The sequence below is a fragment of the Phaethon aethereus genome, assembly GCF_964289735.1.
Source record: "Phaethon aethereus genome assembly, chromosome: 14".
Classification (NCBI taxonomy): Eukaryota; Metazoa; Chordata; class Aves; order Phaethontiformes; family Phaethontidae; genus Phaethon; species Phaethon aethereus.
In genome coordinates, this window is record NC_138590.1 from 17,390,304 (window position 1) to 17,413,897 (window position 23,594).

The 23,594-nt window shown below is 45.4% G+C and overlaps 2 protein-coding genes across 2 annotated transcripts; both read left to right on the forward strand.

Moving 5' to 3' along the window:
- Positions 1 to 7,841: 7,841 nt before the first annotated feature.
- Positions 7,842 to 10,703, forward strand: LECT2 (leukocyte cell derived chemotaxin 2; the record flags this gene model as incomplete). Its single annotated transcript, XM_082006409.1, has 4 exons — positions 7,842 to 7,893; positions 9,320 to 9,416; positions 9,819 to 9,964; positions 10,492 to 10,703. 4 exons carry the CDS (start codon positions 7,842 to 7,844, stop codon positions 10,632 to 10,634), a joined length of 438 nt encoding a protein of 145 aa, XP_081862535.1. The 3' UTR covers positions 10,635 to 10,703.
- A 6,633-nt stretch (positions 10,704 to 17,336) lies between these two features.
- LOC309410082 (myeloid protein 1) lies at positions 17,337 to 21,899 on the forward strand (the record flags this gene model as incomplete). The annotated part of the gene is made up of 7 exons (XM_082006408.1): positions 17,337 to 17,382; positions 17,869 to 18,001; positions 18,893 to 19,044; positions 19,582 to 19,752; positions 20,487 to 20,601; positions 21,168 to 21,319; positions 21,709 to 21,899. 7 exons carry the CDS (start codon positions 17,337 to 17,339, stop codon positions 21,897 to 21,899), a joined length of 960 nt encoding a protein of 319 aa, XP_081862534.1.
- Positions 21,900 to 23,594: the final 1,695 nt, after the last annotated feature.

A 23,594-nucleotide genomic window follows, 5' to 3' on the forward strand; every position in this document is an offset into this window, starting at 1 on the left:
TACTGAATGAGCTATAGTACAGCTATACTTTCCGCTAAGGTTAAGTAGAGATTGGTTCTGATATGGGCATTAAATAATTTCAGTTTTCAGACAGCAAAAGGCCCCTTTCAATCCCTTTCAAGAACAAGAAGAAAGAAAAGTAAGTGATGAAGACATCCTTTCCCGGAAAACCAGCTGTGAAGAGACGAGAAGCCACTGCACCCTCTGCCGGCACTGCCCAGGGGAGTCCTTCAGACGAGCCTTAGACAGGCTGCGTACATTCCATGTTGTCCTGTTCAAGAGAAATTGAGTCTTCCTGACGATGTCTTTCCAATCATACAGCACAGATAAAAGCACAACATGGCTCAAAGCAGCTCTCATCCCGGTTAGAGATGACCAGTGGTGCAAACTGTGCTCTGGGTGCCAGAGCATCAGCCACGACTACGGGTGAATGGGCAGCTGACACGTTTGCTTCCAGCAATAATTAAAATTAAGCATCCTCTAGCCTACGTATCCAAAGCAGCTCAAGGGACAGCCCTGCAGCAGCATCCAGGAGCAAATGGAGGAGATGCATCCAGTGCTCCTGGTCTGGGCACGTCTGGGTCAGAAATACCAAAGAGGGGCCAAGCACCCTTCCTGCCCGAGGAGCACCCACCAGCCAGCTGAAACAGCCCGGGGCATCCTCCCCCATGGAACAGGTTTTGGGGATCCAGAGCCCTGCGTGAGCTGGACTCGCCCGACAGCTCTTGGTGGGACGTGATCTACTTCTGAGGGGCAACGGGACAAAACTGCGAGGCATTGTCCAGCTCTCAAGCTGCATAGCCATGGCCTGAGGTAAAGCGCTCTGGGTTTTCCATAACAAACCATTCACCTGCGAGGTTTCCCAGAGCCACGGGTCTCTCCCATCTCACGCTACAACCAACTAAACCAAAGCTGTATGTCCAAGAAGGACCTTGCAAACATGTAGGAATTTCTTATCAGAGCTGCGGGAGCATGCAGACAACTTGCAGATGCTTGATTGTTTCTTAAAAGGAAAAAAAAGCTTCCCTAGCCCTCATTGCATCAAAGCCTAGCGAGGTTTTAATTAACCCTCATGCATGAGCAGAAGGAAATGCATAGCAGGAAAGACTGTTTTGTGAGAGAAGCCATACAGGAAAGTTATCAGCAATCCAAGCAATAAAATACAGTGGCAGGGAATGAACTGTGGATTTAACGGCCTGAGGAGGAGTTATTTACAAACCCTCTCCTGATGGTGCAGCGTAGTTATCAAACCTGAAGTATGTGTTCAAGCGGTGGAGGGCTGATACCACTGGAAGTGGATTTAAGGTATTGCAAAGCAGCTCTGGCACCTCAAATGCAGCAAGAAGGGCCCTGGACGTGCTCATGTCCTCAACTCTGAGGTTAGTCACCCAGAAGAAAGAGTTGCTGCTGGATACTCATTGGCAGTGTTTAAATTAAATGGGATGATTTTTCTAGTTTAAACTAGAATTACTTTGTGTGACCCAAATAGACCACTCCGGCTTCAGCGTTTGTGGCTCTACGGTAGGATGTCTCCTCACACAGAGGAGCCTGGGCTCATTTCCTGCCTTGTCAGCATAACCACATCACTCCTCTCTCCATGGCTCCCCCTCCGTCGTGTCAAACGTGCCAGTTCATCTCCATCTCAAGGCTCTTCACAGCTCACCCCCACACTGGCCGTCTCCCACATGCTGTCAAGCCATCAGCTCCCATCTCCAATCTGCCCACGCCGCTCGCCTCCGCTGCCAACAGCAAAGTCTTCAGCCAGTCCCCTGTCCTGTCCCCCGCCTGGCTGCGCGCGGGAGACCTCTCCTCCATCACCCAATGGCCCTCCTCAGGTGTCTCCTGGAGGCTTGCTCCTCCTATGAAAAAGCAGGCTAAGCCCTTCGTGGTGCTCGCGGTGCTGGCCAGCGTGGTCTCCCTGCTGTTTCCACCCTCCTGGGGGTCCAGCCCACTCACCCTGTGCACAGATCGCCTTCAGTGGGCTTTCACACAGCCCTGAGCATGAGGGGCCAGAGTGGCTTGATGGAGACCATCAGCCACGACCACGCAGCAATATATCACCAAACACACAAACAGGATAACAAATACCACGCAAACTCCCAACTTCTGGCTTTTTTTCTTTGCCAGGTGAGCGACAGTTTAACGATGCCTTCCCATTATTATCAAGATGCTTGTGTTAAAACCAAACAAATCCAAGCTTTTGAGCCAGCTCTGCAGCACAGCTGGATTCATGAGCCATGAGCGGCCTCGGCCAAGGCACTGCCGATGGGAGCAGTTCCCTTGCTGCTTGCCTGCACTCTGGCAAAAGCAGGTATGTGCAACAGAAGTAAGAGAAATTGTGTTTAGACAGATATCTACATTTCAGCAGTAGCAGACTTTTCTACTTTGAATGCTCATGCAAGCCGGTCTTCTTTCTCCAGACCTGTACTCCAGGGCCAGTCCTCTCCCACAGAAAAGCTTGGGCAGAGGAAGGGACAGAGGCTTCACCATAACAAACATTTAAGCAAATGGTTAGTTTTCCTGAATCAGGACCATAGACTTTAGGAGGGATTACTTGACCTAGTCAGCGAGTTCTTCCACCAACGCTAAAAATACCCTTGAATGAGCTGTGGAAATACGATAGCTTAAACACTTAGCAGTACTCAGGGCTAGACAGTGGTTTATAATTATATGGGTTCCGTTCAGAGACCTGCCAAGGGACCATTCCCACACAGTCTTTATTTTTGGGAGGGCAGGGCTCTGCCAGCCCGGAGGTACGCGGGAGAGGCGGTATCTGCCTTTGCCTACCAGCAAACGCAGCCGTAACTCCTGCACCACATCTTCTGTCTGCAGCTTTTAAAAACCCAACAACAGCTCCTCTAAAAGCGTGAAAAAAAGTCTGCTGCACGCGAGAGAGTAACAATCACCACAACGGCGGTACAGGTGGATATATATACGCACCCAGACATTTTATCTCTGTCTATATACACAGATTTAAAGATCCAGGGAGGCGAGGAAGGGCTGCTCGGCAGGACCGCGTTCGCCTGCTGTCCATCAGAGGCCATTTCCAGCGTGCCCTGCGCGGTCCAGTTCAACTCACGAACGCCTCGACGCTTTGGGGGTCAGCGCTGCCCTTCCCTGGCCCTCCTCTCTTTCTCAGGTGTTGAAAGCCAAGACCCCGCTGGAACCAGGTTTCCACAGGGACCCCGCGGAAATGACTTTCTGCGGGAGCCAACAGGCAGCTCTGCACAGTAAACGGCAGGTTTAAAGCTGAGAAGGGACTAAGTTAGAGACGGGGTGCCGAGCCTCACAAACCGCACCTTGCCTGGGCTTGAGGGGCGTCTCCGGGGCCAGCCCCGAGCCTGCTCTCCACCGGTGCGGGGAGCGCTGGGCAGCCAAGCGCGTGTTCGTGATTGCACGCAGCATCTTCGGTTGCTCACATTAACCGATAAAAACCCACTGTGTGTTTCTACAGATTGAAGCAAGGCTTTGTAAGGAACCACAAAAAAAAAAAAAACCTTCTTTTCCACAGGCTGAATGTTTCTAAACTGTTTCCCGTGAAACTCTGCAATAAAGCCTCTCTAAATTATACTCATTAGTTAAATTGGGTTTTATTACCATCCTTTCCCTCAGTGCCCATTACACCAGCTGGATGCTGCATTTCAGGAATCCATTACATGCTAACAACAAAAATGTTTCCTCCTAAAAAAAATTAAAAAAAAAAAAAAAGAGAAAGATTCATTTGGTGATAAACTTGTTCCTATTTCTTTAAAGGTCCAAGATGTCAGAGAAGGGGAGGCAGATGAAACAGCTTGTTTTGGACACCAGAGTGCTCTCCACAATGCCCCCTTCTTACAATTTGGGTTTTTTTAATAAGCATAATTAACAGAAGCAATAAGTTGTTATCCACGTGGGCAGCTTTTTGACTAATTCAGGCCCTCTTTTATGCACTCGGCAGTCTCTAGGAAACCTGGGCAAGACAAGCCAGCACAGCAAGGGGAAGGTGGGCTGGCACATGGGATCACAGCTAGTCACCCCCTTGAGCTGCTCAGATGTGGCATTTGCCACCACTAAAAAAAAAAAAGAGAAGAAAAATGAGACGTTGATAACGGACATGTGCAGTACCAGCCTCAGGGCTTACTTCCCTTAATTTCATGTTAGAAAATAAACTAGAATCTTGCAAAACCTGGATATTTCTAAAACCTGACATTTAGGTAACCAAACTGCTCTCTCCACTGCAATCTGCCCACATCCAGGGATTTCACTCTGTTTCAATCTGAAGGTCTTTCACACATATTTAGGTGTTTCAGGTTGTACTAAACTGGTGAATAGAAGAAAATGAGAAGGCTTCTGCCTGTTGGTTTTATATATAGGGTAATTCCAGTCAAGCCAAAACCAGAGCAGGCTGTGAGCTTCAGTGCACCTGCATTACTGAAAAGCCCAAAATTGAAGGGTGGGAGGGAGGAGCAAAGAGCATTTTTAGCATAAGTTAGTTGGGCTGAGAATGCACAGCCTTTAGACCATTGCCAACAAACTCAGTCGTGCCATGGTACTTGGTAAAACAGAAAGAAAACTATTACAGCTATTTGCATCCCTTCCGTAACAAGGGGAAAAAACCTCTCCTATTGCTATGTGACAGGCTGAGTTTAACACTTCCTCTGTAATGAAAACTTTATCCCAGCATGGTTACAGTTTTGGAAACTGCTTTTAGTGAGTTTGATGAGTTTTGGAGCTAGGGTTTAATGCCGCTTTTAAATTTAATCTTATTCGGATTACATTTAATTTGATCGCGCTGTGGTGCCTACTTGCATATGAGCATTTTACCGTTTTGCTACGTATTCACCCCTTCGCAAGCAAGACACCCCCCTCCCCGGGTGCTGGCCCCCAAACACAGCACAGTGGGTGTTCATAAACCACAGGGTGTCCTGCAAAGCCTACAAAGCTGCAATGTTTGGGGGTCTTGGGGGGTTCTGTCCCCTCCAGACGTACATGCTGTCTAGGTTCTGCAGCTACTGCTGAAGAGGATTGCCTTTCCCACACACATACATACATTTTACCTCCATTTCTCAGTGGTTCCCAGCACCACGTGAGATGAGGACAAGCCCTGTCCTGCCTCACTTACCTGCTGCAGGGTTTCCCATCTCCTCCCCAAGCAGCTTTCCAGTGCCCACATCACAGAGACACTGCCCTTGGTTTTGCTCGCCCTGTGCTGCTTTAGCTCTTCCACACACCTGCCTTCAACGCAAAACTAAGTCGCTGCCGATCGCTGCCACCTTTCTGCCACCCACATCTTTGGCTGCAGCTGGCAACAAGCAATATGTGAAGAAATTGGTAGGTTATGTGCATTGCTTCAGTCCTTGGGATGTCGTTCAGACACAGAATAAGGCTGTAACCCCCCTGAAACGCAGCGTGGTGGGCGCAGAGGAGGCGAGCAAGGGATCCGCTGCTCTCGCACAGCTCACGCAAAGTCTATGTTAGTCACTCTTGGCCTCCCTGATCTTATAATGTAAAATGTCAGCAAATAATTTAGTCTTTACCATGTTTAATTCACTCAATTAGCTCGGTAAAAATTTTCAACTCAGTTAGCAAAGTCAAAACAAAGCCAAAAAATGTCGTGGAGGAGCGCAAGGAGTCAAGCCTTGCAGACCTTAGCAGTCTTCCCATCCTCCACATGCCCAAGGACGCAAGAGAGTAGTTTATTAAAAGACCTTGGAGAAACCGATATCCAACCTAGGAATCCAGATTTCCAGACAGCTCTTAAGCCAAATTTTCCAGTGTGGCACAAGAGCAGGTGCACATTTCCTACAGTCTACATGGCCAAGTGTATTGGTGACACCACTAATTTGGGACATGAGCAGAAGTTAGCTGTTTTGGCTGCTGTCGTGAGTCGGGGAAATGTCAGAGATGGCATGGGCCGATGGCCAAGAGACCTTACTGTTCTTTTTGAAGAACACCCTTGAAGCTGGTGGGTTTTCCTGTTGCATCTCACCATGGTACGTTCACCTCCGCTGCACTAACCTGAGCGTGCAACTTGAAACTGAGGAAGTGTCTGGCCTTCAGGATATTTAATAGTAACAGAATTAGGGAAAAAAGCTCATGTTCTGAGCTTCTGCAGAAATGCACAGAATTACTTCGCTCATTCTCTTCTCCTCTTTGATCTCAACTGGTAAGTTTCTAAGAAAATTAGTAATTAACAAAATTAATTTAAAATAATGCAATTTTATCTGGATTGGCTTGGCTGAGCCCTGGGCAGAAGCAGCACTGCGTAGGGAGCTACGTATTGTCATATGTTTTTCCGCATACTCCTCTAAATATATCATTTCAAAATGTTACTGTCAAATAGATTTTTACCCTCTCTACATATAGTATCTGATGAGTGGGAAAGCAGTAAACCAGGAGTGTTTCTTCTGGAGAAAAAAAATCACCCAGGGATTCGAATGGGAGTGTGGGGTGTGGGAAAGAGGCGGCAGGTTTAAAACCCCTTGTGTAGCAGGGCTGGCACGGCTGTCCTCCTCGTCTTGCTGATTTGCAGTGGGTCGTCTGGAGCTGAAACACCTCCCGTGGTCTCCACCAGGCTATGAAGCCCACTCCAGCCAGGCTTCAGCTGGGTTCAGGTGTTGGCTCTGTCCAAGCCAAGCTGTTACCCTGTCACCGTTACGGTATCGCAGACGGAAGTGACATACTTGGATGACACTTCAACGGGAGAAGGGGAAAGGAGAAGGCAGCACGCACGTCCTGAAGACATCCTGGTGGGGTCACCTTCTTTTCCCATGAAATACAACTTCTGTTCACCAGCACCCATTGGCAGCTGACGTTTCCTCCTCTGGCAAAGAAGGGCTTTGAATCCTGTGCAGCAGAACCCTTGGTTTGGTTTTGAGTGTAAGGCCAGTCTTAACCCATCTGGTGCCATGAAAGAGGGCAAGGGCACAGCGTCCTGGCTGAGAGCCCCGACTCTCAAAGCCATATCAAACCTGGGCTCTCAGGTTTTATTGAACCAAAACGGTCAGTTGCTCCCGGTGGCACAGACCAGGTGGCCAAAGAGCCGAGAAGACAAACAACTTCCAGCTCCTGGCTGTAAACCAGGGCATCGCATTCCCTCCCATCCCAGAAACAACTCTCGATGTGGCCTTGTTCGTGCTCCAGTGTTCTCTTCTTGAATTTCCTGTAATTTTTCTCAGCCACAATATTATAGGGTTTATGACATTTTCTGTTGAGGCACAGTGAAGGTTGTAAACATGCGTCTCTCCCACTGTTAATGCTGAAGGTTCATCACTGGCAACATGGCAATATCTGGGATTCAATAATGAAGATGGCTAATAAAAATGGGGCAGAAAGTCTTGTTTCATGGGTCACCTAATCAGATTTTTCCAGCATGAGGGTGGGCGTGATGCATGGCACAGAGCTGCGTCCACCTGGCTGAACTTCCTTCCATGAAGAAATAGCCATGGTGAGAGGGCAAGGTATCCATCTGCCAAGGTATTTTTTTAAGTTCATTTGATCTCTTTTCCCCTTTTGCATGCAAGTTCAGGATTGTGCAACAGGCAGGAATATTTACAAATTGTCTTTAAAATTGGGGTTTAATATTCATGGTTTCATTGTAAACGAAATCAAACAAAACCACGTAGCTGCTGTTGCAGCTGAATTGGTTGGAACCTCTGCACCACCAATTATCCAGGCTGGTGGTGCACCTCGAGGGCTGCTCTCAGTTCTTTCTGTTGGCCTGCATCTGCAAGCAAAAGAGCTGAGGCCACATACATTTTCTGATTGGCTAGAAAAATTTGGATACAGCCTCTGTTGGGATGTATAAATAGAAAGCAAAGTATTTTAGACCTTTCACTTTGAAAGCAGAGCTGTCAAGGCACATGAAAATGCACAGAGTCACAGCGGTCATCCTCACGATTGCGATCTCCAGTGGTGAGTTAGCTGAATTCTGGTAAACATTGCTCATTGTAACCTGCCTTCTTCTTCTTTCTCTTTTTTTTTTCTTTCCTTCCCCCCCCCCCCCCCAATGAAAAGTATCTGTAAGGATTTAGGAGCAGATTTGTTCTCTGCCATTTGTTGCTTTTGAAAATAATGCCTCTCACATTGCATAGAAACCTCCATGTAAAAATCCCTTTTAGGTATGATAAAGAGTTGTGGCAAAATGTTGTTGGAGTAATAGTGTTGATTGAATAAGAAAGAATCAGCTGAGACACATCAATGACTAACAGCATGCGTTTTTTCTTAAAAGTCTTTTACTTAAAGATCAGCCCGCTGAGCGTTCCCTGAGATGCTTCTGTCTTTAACGTCATCACCTTTGATTTAACAAAGAATACACAGTTCATTAAAATAAATGAAGACTACCTAGAACAAAGGGCTGTTTTGCTTGAGAAAGGCATTAGAGATTTCCTGCACCCTTTTAGCACCAGACCTTCAGCGCCAGCACATCATTTCCCCTGTTTGCGTGTACTCCTAGAGCCCAACGGGGATGGTGGCTGCCGACCTGCTCACGCACACGAATAAACCTCAACTCATTGGTTCTTGCTGGACCAGCCCCATTCTCGCTAGAGCATCCCGTGGGAAACCCACATAGTTTTGGTGGGGGGAGCAGGGCTGTTGGAGGCTTGTAGAAGGTACCAAGTCAGGGGTTGCCTTTCCCACCTTCTATCCTGTAAAGGTCCTCCTCCCGCAGACGTCGCCGGGGCTGTAGGATCAGCACGGGTTGACCATGGGTGATGACAGCTGGAGTCTGGAATAAAAAACACGAAGATGTTACCCTAACTGGCTGCTGCTTTGCAATAGTACCACAGAAACACTGGGAGCTAGAAAATGCAATTAGTATAAGGTAGATGACAGCTTTTATTTTTGACTGGATCTCACATTAGGGAATAGGAACGGACTTGGTGGGTCTTTCTCAGCCCTGTTTTTACAGTTACAGTTCAGTGTCCCAACATCTTGGGTGGCTCAGGTCACCTTCCAGGCAGAGACATCCTCTTGCTCCAGCCCCACGTTTGCCATGTGAATGCAGCACGTCTGCCCTGGGGCAACGGGGGGAGTGGGTCACCCCATGACGTCCCCTCCGGATCTATTTGTTCTGCATTTTTGCTTTGAAGCCACTGCTTTAAGTACCCTCAAATGTCATTCGACAAAGCATAAAACAAAAAAATGGTCTGTTTCATTGCACCCCTAAAATCAACTTGCATCGAAAGATGAACAACCTTCTAGTTCCCTGAAGCCTGATCCATGATTACAGCAAAATCCAAACGGACCTTGATATTGATTAAACAGCACAGGCTAGGAAACTCCTTTTCTAGCTTGTGGGTTTCATCTTCTGTTCTGCTCTTCTCTTCTTCTTTTCTAGCTGCTGCAGCACAATGGGCAAAAATCTGCTCAAGTCAACCTGCAAACAAAATCAGAGGCTGTGACTCCCAGGGCTGCGGCACATACGATGACCCCAGGTCCTGGGCTGGGCTGATGGGTGATGGCAGCGCTTGAAGTTTTCTCAAAATAAAAACAAGGGTGAAAAAATGAGCGTGGAAGAGCCAGAGTTCTCAGAGACTAAAAGCCTCTGGAAAACCATTCACAGGGCTCAGCAAAACACAGAGAGATTTCAATCTTGTGACTGTGTCCCTGGAGTTTGCCCTTTTTTTCTAACAATATTAGGTGTTGTAAAACAGTATCTTCCCTTTCCCCCTTTCCCTTAGATGATTCTATATTTCGAGTTCGCTCTCGAGGCCCCGAGGATGACCCTGCTAAGCCATCATCGGAGAGCATCGCTGGGAAGCAGCTGTCTGGCTTTGGGCCTTCTAGCTGGCCAGGCACTCTGCTGCAGGCTAACCCGCCTTGCTCCTCTTCTTCAGAGGCGGGAGGAAGCACCGGGGAGTGGACGTGGTGTGCGAGGACAGCTCGGTGGTGCACGCACCCTTCGCGGGAGAGATCGACAAACAAGCCAGGCCCTACGGAAACGGCAACGCCATCGACAACGGGGTCCAGCTTTCAGGATCAGGTACCAGCGCTGGAAGACGTGCGCCTTGCAAAGCCTGACTGCAAAATGCTCCGATTCGTTTATAGAGCTTTAAACTGAGCCAAAAATCATGAACCCAACCCAAGCTGCAGTGCGCTTGCATGGGAATCCAAGGGAAAACTGTAAATTTGAAATCTAAGTTCTGTTAATGCAGGAAAATTGATTGAAAGGATTACAGCATTTCATCTCTATTAAAAAAGCCAAAGGATGAAGCTGGTCCCTTTGTACATTTTGGATGATTGAAGGAACAGCCTCCGACTTGCTCCTGCAGCTTTACCCACCTTAATCCCCTTCCCCACCCTCCTCCATGTTAATTTATTTCTTTTCGTATTCTCTCTTCTTGATGCTATAGGAACATCACAGCGTTTTCTGTAACTTTTTCTGCTACTGAATCTCTTATCATTTTATTGTCATTTGTGTTTTGCTTCTGAACGTTATGACTTTGCCAGGCTTTTAAACCATTTCATAGCAGCAACAGTTTCCCCCTCTTCTCTCTCCTCTATTAACAGGATTCTGCGTTAAGATGTTTTACATCAGACCCATCAAGTACAGCGGCCCCACCAAGAAGGGAGAGAAAATCGGCGTCCTGCTGCCCGTGCAAAGGGTCTACCGAGGAATTACGTCCCATGTCCACATCCAGGCTGTGACTTAACAGACCCTACTCCCAACCTGTAGATGGGAGGCTGCGCATCAGGGGCAAAGCCTTCGGCCCCCACTTGTGTATTCCTCACATTGCTCGGGCACAGGTAGTCACTCCAGTGAAGTGGAAGCCACTGACCCTCAAACAGTGAGCCCTGCTGCAGCTCACCCAGCTCGGACTTCTCTCCTCTCTTTGCAGCCAAACACAGAGATTTCTTCAATAAGCCAGAAATTTTACTTGTGCTTACATACGGAAAACCACATTATTAAAGGGTTGCTTCACTACAAATTGCTTTGAATGTCTTCGGTGCTGCCATGGAGTTTGGGCTGGGTTCTGCTTTTTTAATGCAGCTGGGGAGAAAAAACCCGGATAAAGCTGAAACCCAAATCTTTCCTGGGGCTCATCACAAAAAACATAAAAGAACATTAATGAAGTAACTCATTCCTTTTTCCCAGACTCCTGCTTCAGGATTGCCTTGGCACACCCCGGTTTCTTTTTGTCCAAGTGAGGCATTTCTTTCCCTTAGTAACTCAGCTGAAGACTTTCCCGGGACAAGAAGCTCTTGTTAACGGGACAGGGCTTTTCAGGCCAAGGCTACCAACATGCTACCGGGAGTCTCAAGGGCTCAAGCGCTGCAGGCTCACGTATCTACTAATGCAACTGCAGCCTCGGATAAGCGGGGAAGCTGCTTCAGTGGGAGCCGTGTACGTCCTGACAGCAGATTTGGGTTTTTCTAAGAAACTACAGAATAATATTTGCTACATCTGTGAAAAGTGCTTAACCTGCTGCGTCCCATTCACCTTCCCCAGGAACCACTTTAACTTTGCTATGAATGAAACATCAGCACATCTATATAAACAGACAGCCCAAACGTGCAGAGACAGATAGCAACCAGACATTGATGGTGAGTCAATACAGCTGAGTTTTCTGTGAAAAAAACTTTTCCTTAAACTGAAAGCAGAAACATTTCAGCAAAAGTCCCCAGTGGTTTTCCAGTTTTGACCAAATTTTTTTTATTTTTATGATAATAAAAATCATCTTCCACCTAAGCGCCACTTGGTTAAAATCCCAGGTTTTTACCTTGTTATCAGCTTCTCAGAGGTGGAAAGGGAAGGTCCCAATCAAGCACCCACTTCTCCCTGCAAAGCCTAATGAAAGAGTGAGCTGACCTTGCTGACTGAGCAGGGCTCTGAGCCTCCAGCCAACAACACACCTTTGCTCCTCTACAAGGAACATTTTCACCTGTACATTAACAATAGCAGCTCAGCACTTTTCTGGTCTGTCTCCACAGACTGGTTTCACAAACCTTTTCAGCGAGCGATTTTTTAATCTGAGTTTTTCCAGCAGCACAGGGAGGTGCAGCACTTTGGTTCAGGGATGCAGGATGCTCCTGCAGGTGCCTGAGAGACGTACAGGGCAAATGCTAAAAATTCCTGTTTTAACTGGGGCTGTCACCCGGCAGCACGGAATCACAGAATCATTAAGGTTGGAAAAGACCTTTAAGATCATCAAGCCCAACCATCAACCCAACACCACCATGCCCACTAAACCATGTCCTGAAGTGCCACGTCTACACATTTTTTGAACACTTCCAGTGATGGTGACTCCACCACCTCCCTGGGCAGCCTGTTCCAATGCTTGACCACTCTCTCTGTAAAGAAATTTTTCCTAATATCGAATCTAAACCTCCCCTGGCGCAACTTGAGGCCATTTCCTCTCATCCTATCGCTGGTTATGTGGGAGAAGAGACCAACACCCTCGTCACCACAACCCCCTTTCAGGTAGTTGTAGAGAGCGATGAGGGCTCCCCTCAGCCTCCTCTTCTCCAGACTAAACAACCCCAGTTCCCTCAGCTGCTCCTCATCAGACTTGTGCTCCAGCCCCCTCACCAGCTCCGTTGCCCTTCTCTGGACACGCTCCAGCACCTCAACGTCCTTCTTGTAGTGAGGGGCCCAACTCTGAACACAGGATTCAAGGTGCGGCCTCACCAGTGCCGAGTAAGAAAAGTAAGAAAAAGTAAATAGTGCTTTCTATTTTAGGTTATAGAGCAGTGGGGGCAAACGGTGTAAGTAAATCCGGCTTTATCCCTTCAGTCTAGTAAAAAAAAACAGGCTGCAGAGGAAGGGAAAGTACAATTTGTACGTGATGCTGGGAAGGAAAAAAAGGGCTGGTGAAACACACGGTTCTAGAAATATTCAAGGTGAGGGGAAAGGGTGCTGGGGGAAGTAACGGGGGCAACTGGGCGTTTCTGGAAAGAGCTGGCAAACTCGGGCCATGCAGGATTGCTTTGTTTCTGCACCAGGACTGCTGGGATCCTTTTCCTTGCTATCCCTTTCATTTTAGAAGTTTGTACCCCAAGGTCCCAGACAGAGAGACAAGCTGGGATCCCAAACTGTGAAAGTCCTGACTGCCTAAGGCTGCAACCCAAGTCTGCACTATTCCCTTCTACTTCCCTGAGCATTAAAGGACTTTAGGAGGATTCATCCAGAGCTCTGTCCTCCCCACAGGACAGGACATCGGTAGCAAAAAGATTATCTTTTGCGTTCCTCCATCCTCCCCAATAAAACTCGCCTAACTCAATTAAAAGGCAAAATAAATTCGAGATGGACTTTTCAATCAGAACTGTGCACCAGCACAACTTCAGCTTCATCTTCAGCTCATTCTTCGCAAAAAAGGAAGGCAACATCCTCAGACCTCAAAGACGTGCCCAGCCATGCCTGTTGGCTGATCAGCTAGCGCAACCTGCTGATTCCCCAGCGATACTACAGTACAGACCGCGTACACAAAGCTTAACTGGTCGTTGTGGCAAAATTCCTCTTCTCTCAGCCTCGTCAAGTGATCAGAAGCCTGAATAAATAGCGACTGCCATTTGTTTTACGTTGCGCCAATTTGATTTTCAGCGTGAAAGCCTGTGCTGCTCATTGCACAATTCTTCTACAGTAAATTTTTAAATCATAATTTGATTTGTAATGATTAGCACAAAGAATGTTATTTATTTTCCAGAGAAACAGCTTTTAAGGTTCTTTAATAACATGTTGTATGAAGATCAGCCAGGAGACAAGCGCTCAGCATTGATTTGTTCCCACGCTGAACACACCGGGCGAGCCAAGAAGGAGAAAGCCAATTGTTCTGTAAAATATAGAGAGAGGATTTACCTTTTCAATTGCCTGCTAACAAGCCTGGTAAGCCTACAGTTATGATACAGTAATATTATGAAGAAATAAGATGTGCAGTGCTCATTTATCCAACTCACCGGGGCTGCAGCCCCACAGAGGTTGCAAAGAGGAAGGACTTTATGGACCAACTCATCCGTTTTTGGACGTTGGTTGAATCCCACCGAGCTGAAACGTGTGTAAAGAAAACGGTGAAGAAACCAGCCCTCACTTGTGGGCAGCAAAGGGAGGACGGCAGCGCCGCTGGAGGGAGACCGCAGGCCTTGGCTGGGGGCTCGGACTTGCCCTGGCTCTGGGTTTGGCCCCGGCTTTTGCTGATGTTTCCACTCAAAGAGCCCACTACCATTGCCCACACGTGTCTCAGTTTGCTGGCATTTTTCCTCCAGAAACCTTATTCCATCATTCTACTATCCGACTGTTCTTATTAAGAGATGACATTAAGATAATGAATATGTTAAGAGGGACTAGTCTAACGTTTGCAAGGTTTACGGACACATGCATGGCAGGTACCATCCACCCAAAAGCCCTGGCAACTGGCAGCGGACCCTCCTGAAACACGACATGATTTACCCAGCGGCGTCACGAGGAAAGTTGGAAAGGCTGAATCACAGTTGGAAAGGCTGAATAGCAAAATAGGAACTTCTCCTGGACAGCCTCAGGCTTAACTCATTCGCTGCCTGTTGATATCAGCCCAAACACTCGCATTTGCCCGCTGCACTCTTGCTCAGTCCACGAGAAGACCTCGAAGGGACTTACACACCCAGGGGAGTTACTACTGAGATAAAAGGGGCAAAACGGGGAACTCGCACTGTTCACGCAAGAGAAAGAAGTCGGCATTTCCCAAGCCAGCATTCACCAAGCCCATCTGTGCTCGGCATGCTCCTCGCAGTGCTGCACGCTGGCTCCTCTCCATCTCCCTCGCTGCCCACCGCAGGGAAGGAAATGGCACAACCGCAGCTCCCAGGGGCTGTGCAACACCGGCGGGTTGTTCCAGATCCTTCTGTTAGCGTGTGCTAAGCAGCCAGTTCGTGTCTTTCACAACTGCACCTCACAACTGTTATACTAACGCCGCTGCCCAACGCAGGAGTCCCACCGACGGCGGTTCAGGGCTTCCTCATGCCCAAGGTGAGAGGTCTGCACCTTCCAGCTCACCCAGCAAAGGTGGGGAACACACTGAGAAATCTCAGCTGCAATATCAAACACCTGAAAACTGTTTTACTAAGAATGCTTTACCAGAAGTGCCTTAGATCTATTATTGTAGCAAATGACATTTTGACATTGTTTTAGAAAGAACAGAGCAAGATACAATGCTGTTAAGATCTCTTACGGAGAAAATATAAAAAAAAGTACACAGCTACAGGCAATTTGGAGCCAGCTCTGTAACACAAATGAGATGGAAAAATCACAAAGAACTGGCACCTTAGAGCCATTTTACAAAACACCAGACTGCAAAACAGGACTCTGGGAAAAGCTTCTTCAGCATCTGTGCACCTATAACACTGTTGTACTTCTCTCTCGTGCCAGCCAGCTTGGCTGGCTCTACACCCAGCCCTTCCTTTGCAAGACCGTGTAGAGTGGATTGAGGTGCTGCAATTCCTTCCTTGGTAAAATTAGGAGCATGTGAGTTCACAGAGGTCTATAAAACCATTAGCGTTTCAAGGCAGATCTGCCCCAGGTAAAATTTAAGTAATGAGATATTTACAACTCTGCTGGTGCAAACTGGCAGTCAGGAATAAATCAGAAATAAAATCTGGTTGAGAGACATCATTCTTGCAGAAACCCCACTGGAGACCCCTCAGCTGGGAATAGCCAGGCACCACCCAAGTAAAGTCTTTATTTTTAAATGGCTTTATTTCCAGTAGGGAAAAAAGCTTACAGCAGCTAGTATCAAGCTGGCCAAGCTTGGAAATACTTTACTACCTCTAGGCTATGAAATCTTCATTGAAAGATGCCACCCTCACCACCTCCCTTGCTGATTCTCTCTGCTAAGGAGAGCTGAAGGGGTCTGCGGGGAGCTCGTGCCAACTGAAGGCGAGCATGATTGGAAAGCTGGAAAGGATAGTAACTAGCTCTCCCAGCTCGCAGCGACAAAGGCCGTTTCTGGCAAGGGTCACACAAACCCCACATACCCCTTCTTTCAGTTCAGGGCTAAGCAGCATCCCCAAATCTTGAATACCCTGCTTTTACCAGCACCTTGTACCATTCATAAGCCCAGACTCCATTATATTGAGCAAATTGCAACCAAAAGCCCCATCAAAACCAGACTGAGGGGACATAACAGTTATATAAATATTTGTCTGGTGGCTCTGAGTGTCAAAACCAGCAGTTCCTTCCGGCAGGATGGGGGAGAAAGCAGCAGGGGTAAAATCAGCAAAGCCACTTGTAATAACCCCAGGGAGGTGTAAAAGGTTGTTTGGGGATTGAATATTGGCTGCAAAAAAAGCTTGGAACCACAGCAAAAAATTTGTCTCCAGCTGTTGGTCCATGAAGATTCTCAGAAAACAGATGCTCTTTGCAAACTAGAAGTGGGGCAGAGACATCTGTTTCTCCTCTGAATAAAACCTGCAGGACTTCCAGAAGTTTCTGTACTTGGAATATCAGATAGTCTATGCGAAAGCACCATGACTCATTTTAAATTTCATATTAACTAAGAAATGCCCATAAAGAAAATCTAATGCTTTTCTGTAAATAGTGCAGGAAACAAACTGAGGGATTAAAAGAGATGCTAAGGAGCCTGCTTAACAGTACAATAACTGAAATCAAGAAGATACTAAGTTAATCATTTTAAAACCTAGCATTTAACTCCATGTCAATTGTGCCATGCAACTTGGGTTTGCAACTGTTTGTTTCAGAACTTGAAAATGTTTTAGTAAGAATTTAGTTTTCTAAAACCTAGGGTTTCAGTGAAGACGTCATGGATTTGAGTCCAGGCTAGGTGATAGGCAGCTGAACAGGAAAAATAGACATGTTTCCATGCAAAAGCATCTGTATTTCTTAGCCTACGTGAATACTCATGCTACACGAAAGGTTACGCATGTTCTCTGTCACTCTGTTAGAAAGCTCTAATGGGCACATACACCTGAGGAGGTGGTACTGGCATGAGCAGCAAAGGACAAACTGGTTACATCCACCGTGGAGTTTTGCCCTCGTTTCCCTCCAACTCAGTCCTCTGGACCATATTCTTGGTTCCTACCATTTTTGACCTGTGTGCCCTTGCTTCAGGAGGGGGAAGAAAAGGTGTTAAGAAACGGTTCAACCAGAGCTTCCCAAAATGTGGGATTGTTCATCTCCGTCTGTTACTGTGTGCTAAGAGGCCAGTGCTTTTCTCCGTCTTTCCCAACCAGCTCTAACAACTGTTAGAGTTTGTAGACATCCTCAGTGCCGAATATGGCAACACCATCTGCCCGTCGCTGTAATACTTTGCTCAGGATTGATTGGCCAAGACAGCAGACTTGGGCTTTCAAAAACACATAAATACCCCAGGCAGCGACTGCTCAACGTCTTTGATTCGATCAAAGAACACCGGTGAAACAGCCACAAGATGCCAGCTCTCAGCCTGGTCGCTCTGGTCAGCTTGGTGTCCACTGGTGAGTTGAGACGGCTATATCGCAGTTGGTCTTGACTGTTTTTAAGCAGACACTAATGAATTAGTAAAATTTGCTCCAATATAAAGAGTGCTAAGTTTTGTTCAGTCTAGTCTTAATGAAGAGTTATGATAACGTGCATAATTATGACTATTCTAAAATAAGGAATTAGGTGTGCATTTAGTCATACAGGAAAGTGTTTAGAGGTTTCATGAAGAAAGTTAAAATAGTTTGACTTATTTCACAAACTAGTATTAAAAATATTTATCTACAGCTTTGCTTTTTTTTAGTGTATGCACCTTAAAATTACTACGACGTAAGACCTCAAGAGATCAAATCTATGTAACCTTTACCTACAGTTTCCGATATAAACACCCACCAGCTCACCTCTTCCTCTTTAAGCACACTATTTTGCAACTTAACACCTTCTATTGTACTGTAATGAGAACATGGTTGAATTTTCCTCATTTTCCTCTTTTGCATGTGAAGTTTTCGCCAAGCAGTTGGACGCACACCCACCCCAACAACAACACAGACACTGGGCACAGATCTGCAGTGGGAATCCCACCAACAAAATCCGCGGCTGCGATAGATACGGCTGTGGCCATTTCGGCGCTGACAGGTAACGCAGCGGGGCATCAGGAGTCTGGAGCAGTGGGGTTTACGGTTGCTTTCCTAAATAAAATGGTCACACACAAGAAAGAGTAGAGTTTAACCAGAGTTGACACTTAAGAGTGAGACAAGACTGTTGTCTGCAGGACCTCTTACTCGTTTTTGGGAGGTTAACTGGCAATCTCACTGAAGTGCACTAATACCACCATTACTAACTGATGCACACGTGAAGAAGTGAGACCATTATGTGAATTAGCAGCTGGAGTAGTAAAGGAAATGGAAAGTATTTTAAGGATTTGCGTCATTTATTGTTGTTGCTTATATATAACTAGCATTCAGCAACAGCTTACGGGAAGCCAAGTACATTAATTTACACGAGCTAAAGGTCTGCCAGCATTGTTGTCTTTAAGCAGGCACCTCATAACAGAACAGGTTATATTTCCCTGAAAAATGCTATTATACGTAGAATGGTTCCTGCCTTCCCTGCGCTTTCCTGTCATCTCCTCTTTTCAGACACTATAAGAAGCGTCCATTCCCATCATGCCACTTCTGAATTTCTACATGAGTAAATGCCAAACCTAAGATTCTATTTTACACCAGCACAGATATATTTTGGGGTGGAACAGGGGTACTTTTCTCTCACAGCTTGAAATACCCCAGGAACTTGGGAAAATTAAAAACGTGTTTAAAACTTGAGATCTCATCCCCCTTTAAAGATCAGAGTAATAGAAACATTTTGCAATAAAAACCAGATGGATCAAAGCCACTATTTCTTTCCAGTTTAATTGCAGATGCAAACATTTTGTTAGACAAGCTTCAGATATCGTACTGTTTTAACTGATCTATCTATACATAATGTTAAGCCTGACAGACTTCTCTAATTACGTATTTATGTTTTCAGACACAGTGGTAAAGGAAAGCATGTGGGTGTGGATGTCATCTGTGCTGACGGAGCGACAGTGTATGCTCCTTTCAGCGGCCAGCTCTCTGGACCCATTCGATTCTTTCATAATGGAAATGCCATCGATGATGGAGTCCAAATCAGGGGATCAGGCAAGTAATTCATAGCAGATACACTGTGAGGCGTGCACAAGTAATCATTTTATTTACTTGAGTAAGCTTTCTGTGGCTCTTCAATTCAAGGAAAGAGTTGATTCATCTTACACTCTCTCCAGTTCTTACACTGAAGCACAACTACACTGCTGCTAAGAAATACAGGAACTCGGCACCAGCAGGATGTAGTCCTTTTCCTATACGTTTTCTTGGAGAGGAGGGAAGAAGGGAGTTGAACAACAGGTAGCAGGAAAACCACCACCCCAAATAAAATATAAAAAAGGAAACAGTAAAAATAAAGTATCAGAAATATGCCATCAATCTTGCTGAGAGAATGTTTTGCTGTTCCTATTTTCCAACTCCCTCTTTTCCATAGCAATCCAACTAATTTTGATTTCAGCATTGTTGCTACCTTGACTACATTTCTGCTTCATCATTCCAGTCTCCAGTAAGAGGCTAAGCACGGAAGGTTTCTTGCTCACCCCAAGAAGATGCAGCGATGTTTCCTGACCTCGCTTCCTCTCCTGTCTCTTCCAGGTTATTGTGTAAAGCTCGTCTGTATTCACCCCATCCGATACCATGGCCAAATCCACAGAGGACAACAACTCGGGAGAATGCTGCCAATGCAGAGAGTGTTTCCTGGCATTATCTCGCACATCCACGTTGAGAACTGTGACCACTCTGATCCTACTCATCTACTTACGCCTGGTAAAAAAAAAAAAGTACTCCAAATAAGTAGTATAATAATATAATAAATGAAAAATTAGTATTTCAAATAAGGACAGCAATATCAAATAGCAATAGTCCCCTTGGTCTTGGGTTCTGACAGCAACACCCAAAAGAAAGAAAATATGCATTATAAATACAGCGTAATAGGACTGCAGACAGTGCTACAGGAAGGAGAATATATCAGCTTATCGAGTTGTATTTTTTGCCCTCCCACAACAGAGCACCATCAAGTCTCAGCAATAAACCGAGTCCGACATCTCATCTGTTTGTACCCTTTCACCTACTAGCAATGTTTTCAGTATTGCATCTTAGCAGCCTTTGGGATGATTCTTTGCAAATACAAATACTACGCTGGCAGTAACGGAGACTTGAGGGGTCCAGTCTCATCAATAAGACACAAAACTGAGTCTTTTCCTATCCCTCAGATTACACTCTAGGAACTGTGATACTCTTTTTGAATTTTTGTCTTTAAAGCATGCTCCTTATATGAGATAAGTCTAACCTAGAAACATTACAATCCAGTCTTAGGTGTACACTCTATTTACATTTCCTAAAGTATGACCAATTTTGTGGAGGAGACATCCAACCTCAATGTGTGGGATGTAATTCCAGTATGTTCCTACCTAACTAAAATTAAAACACAGTAGTTACAAACATGCAACACTCAGAACTTAAAAGTTAACTTTGATGTGCTATGTTTCTGTATTTCAAAGTTGTTCCACCATTCCCACAACAAGATAGACACTGGGCAACACTGTGCTCTGGGAACCCTACAAACGAGATAAGAGGCTGTGATAACTATGGCTGCGGATACTACGGAGCTCCAAGGTACTACAAGTCAAACATAAGGGGTTTTCTTGCTGCTCCAAGCAAGAAAAGAGTTGAACTCTGTTTAAGCAATTTCAGAATTACAGCTTTGAAAGTTTAGGTTGGACATGAGGCAACATTTTCACTACAGGGGTAATGCAGCACCAGAACAGGTTGCCCACATAAAACCTCTGTGCTTGGAAGTTTTTATGACTCAGACTAAGACATTCCGGATCTGACCTGGTGTTGGGAACAGTCTTAACTCAAGTGGAAGGTGGTACTTGATGTCCTCCACAGTTACCTGCCAACCAACATTTCTGTGACTTTACAGGTCCATTTAAAGGCTTGAAAGAAAGGTGTGTTGTTTTTTCTCCAATTTGCAAACTGGAACTCTAACAGATCATCAACCCTACAGGGCATTACATTATCTACACCAAAAAACGTCTATCGCTTCTTCAGCCAGTCAATTATGTCCACACCGTCTCAGTACAAACAACGCATTTCCAGATCTTGTAGCATGCTAACTCATCTATCTCTATACACTGTTAGGCCTGACACAAGACCTCTAATTATGTATTTGTTCTCAGACGCAACGGTAAAGGAAAGCACACAGCAGTGGATGTCATCTGCTCTGATGGAGCAACCGTATATGCTCCCTTTTCCGGCGAGCTCTCTGGACCCATTAAATTCTTCCACAACGGAAACGCCATTGACGATGGAGTCCAAATCAGGGGATCTGGTAAATAGTGACTTTTCATTTAATATTTGTCTTGAGGTCATAGAAGATGTATTACCTTGCAGCTAGCCAAGTAGGTAAGAAAGGTACACGTTTTGAAACACTGTATCTTCTATGCATTTACATGCATATGTTAGAATGCAAATAATTCAGTTCTGTAGAATATCTTCAAGTTCTTCTCTTTACTAAAGCAGGAATTCCACCAAGCCAACAACTCCAACCACAATCTCTAATTTTATGACCAGCGTCTTTGCTACTTTGGTATTTCCGCTATTGTGCTCTCAGCGGAAAGGACAAGGCAGAAAATATTTGTATTTCTGAAACAGAGTTACTACAGAAGAACAAATGCTTCATCAGTCATCTGATGTTTTCCTTCCTCTTGTTTTCACCAGGCTTCTGTGTAAAACTAGTCTGCATCCATCCCATCAGATACAACGGCAGAATTTCTAAGGGACAAATCCTTGGGAAAATGTTGCCAATGCAAAGAGTATTTCCTGGGATCACATCTCATATTCACGTTGAGAACTGCGATCGCTCAGATCCTACCAGCAATCTTGAAAGGGGGAAAGGGCAAAGAGTGTGAAATGGAAATGTAGTAAATTCCAAATAAAGTAATCTCAGCATCCAAAAGTTGTTTTTTCTTATCACGTGGACTGTCTATCTCTGTAAAGGAAGGAAAAAAAAAATCTATTTTACAGCATTAAAAAAGTTACACAACATGCACAACAACAGTTTATATTACTACTGATTCAATACTTTGGGCCTTACATAATATTGCAAGGTGCTACCATTAATATACACTCCAGATACCAGTTAGGTACTGTTTTTTAAATACTTGTCATTGTTGCAAACGTTGTATCTTAGGCTAAATGACAAACTTCACTACACCTTGACAAACAAGATTACTTTAGATTTTGAAGCTACCTAAATGGAGGAAAAGTAGAAGGAAGTTCACTGAAACACTCCACAAGGCATAAAAGATGCTGTTTGGAGCTGTCATGCCAGACCAACCAACATCTGTACCGGATGGCAAAAGAGACTCCACACAAGGAAAAATTATTTCAGTTTTTGTTGGACTGTACATGTACAAGAGAATCAGGAAATTAGCAATGACTAATTATAAGCTTTCTCAAGGAGTCTGAAAGGTCAGCGAGGGTGAAAACTAGCTCAGCCCCTCACGTGGCAGAAAAGGTGCACTACTGTTAGCTTCTCACTGCAACGTGGATTTTTTAGGGAGCCTACGAATCTCCTTAGCATATCAGGTGTAAATTCTGTACTTCACTTGGAGGGCTTTAGTTACTCTAACAAACTGTATCATTGCATTATACACTTTCAAGGTGGAGTTTTAGAAAGCCTTTGCAGGGCAGCAGAACTAGGAATAAGCCAATAAAATAGACAAAACTTGCCTTAGCTCGGACACGCAGAGCTCTAAGTACAGGCTACTCAAGGGATAGTAGGAAGCAAAGGCAGCAGGCAGCTATCTACAGGTTCTTGCCAAGTGCAATACCTCCGCTGCAGTCATTCAGGACGACCTACTAAAGAAGGAAAAGAAGAACTAACGCTGCTTTACACAGGGCAGTGTTTTGACACTCCTCCCCAAAGCACAACGCATATACCTTAGCACCAACACGACACTAGACAGATCTAACGCTAAAACTATAAAATGCAACATTAACATGTCAGAAGTTACCTGCAATTAAAATTAGCTTCCCACACTACCAGTGAAGAATCCGTATTTCACACTGAGACTAATGTATCGATTCTGTTGGCATTTAATCATAAACACAAGTAGCAATTGGTCTTACTTGTCAAGATCAGTTAGCAGAGGAAATGCACCAATAAAAATAATCATTGCATCAAATTCACAACATTAATAAATGCAGGCCCATTTTTCTAGAAGCTTGGAGCTGGAGCAAGCTAACGTTCATGGCTTCACAGAAAAACTGCTTTAGTAAGAGGGACAGAGAAAGGGACAATATTCAAAGAAGCACCTTAACAGTCTCCTCCTGAACTAGTGTTTGGTACTTCATTAATGCCATTACATTGGCTAGAGGGACACGGACTCTAGGACTCTACCAACCATCTACGATTTGTCCACAATCCATTTTACAGTTTCAGCATGTCAAAAATCCTCAAGTTTGAGGCATGAACGTGAAATGACAATGACTAATTCACTATAATCCAAGAGTTAAACATTTCTACGGCCTCTCCCCAGGTTTGTCAACTATATAGTGTCTAACAGGACAGAACCTTGCCTAACAGAAGGATGTGATACAAC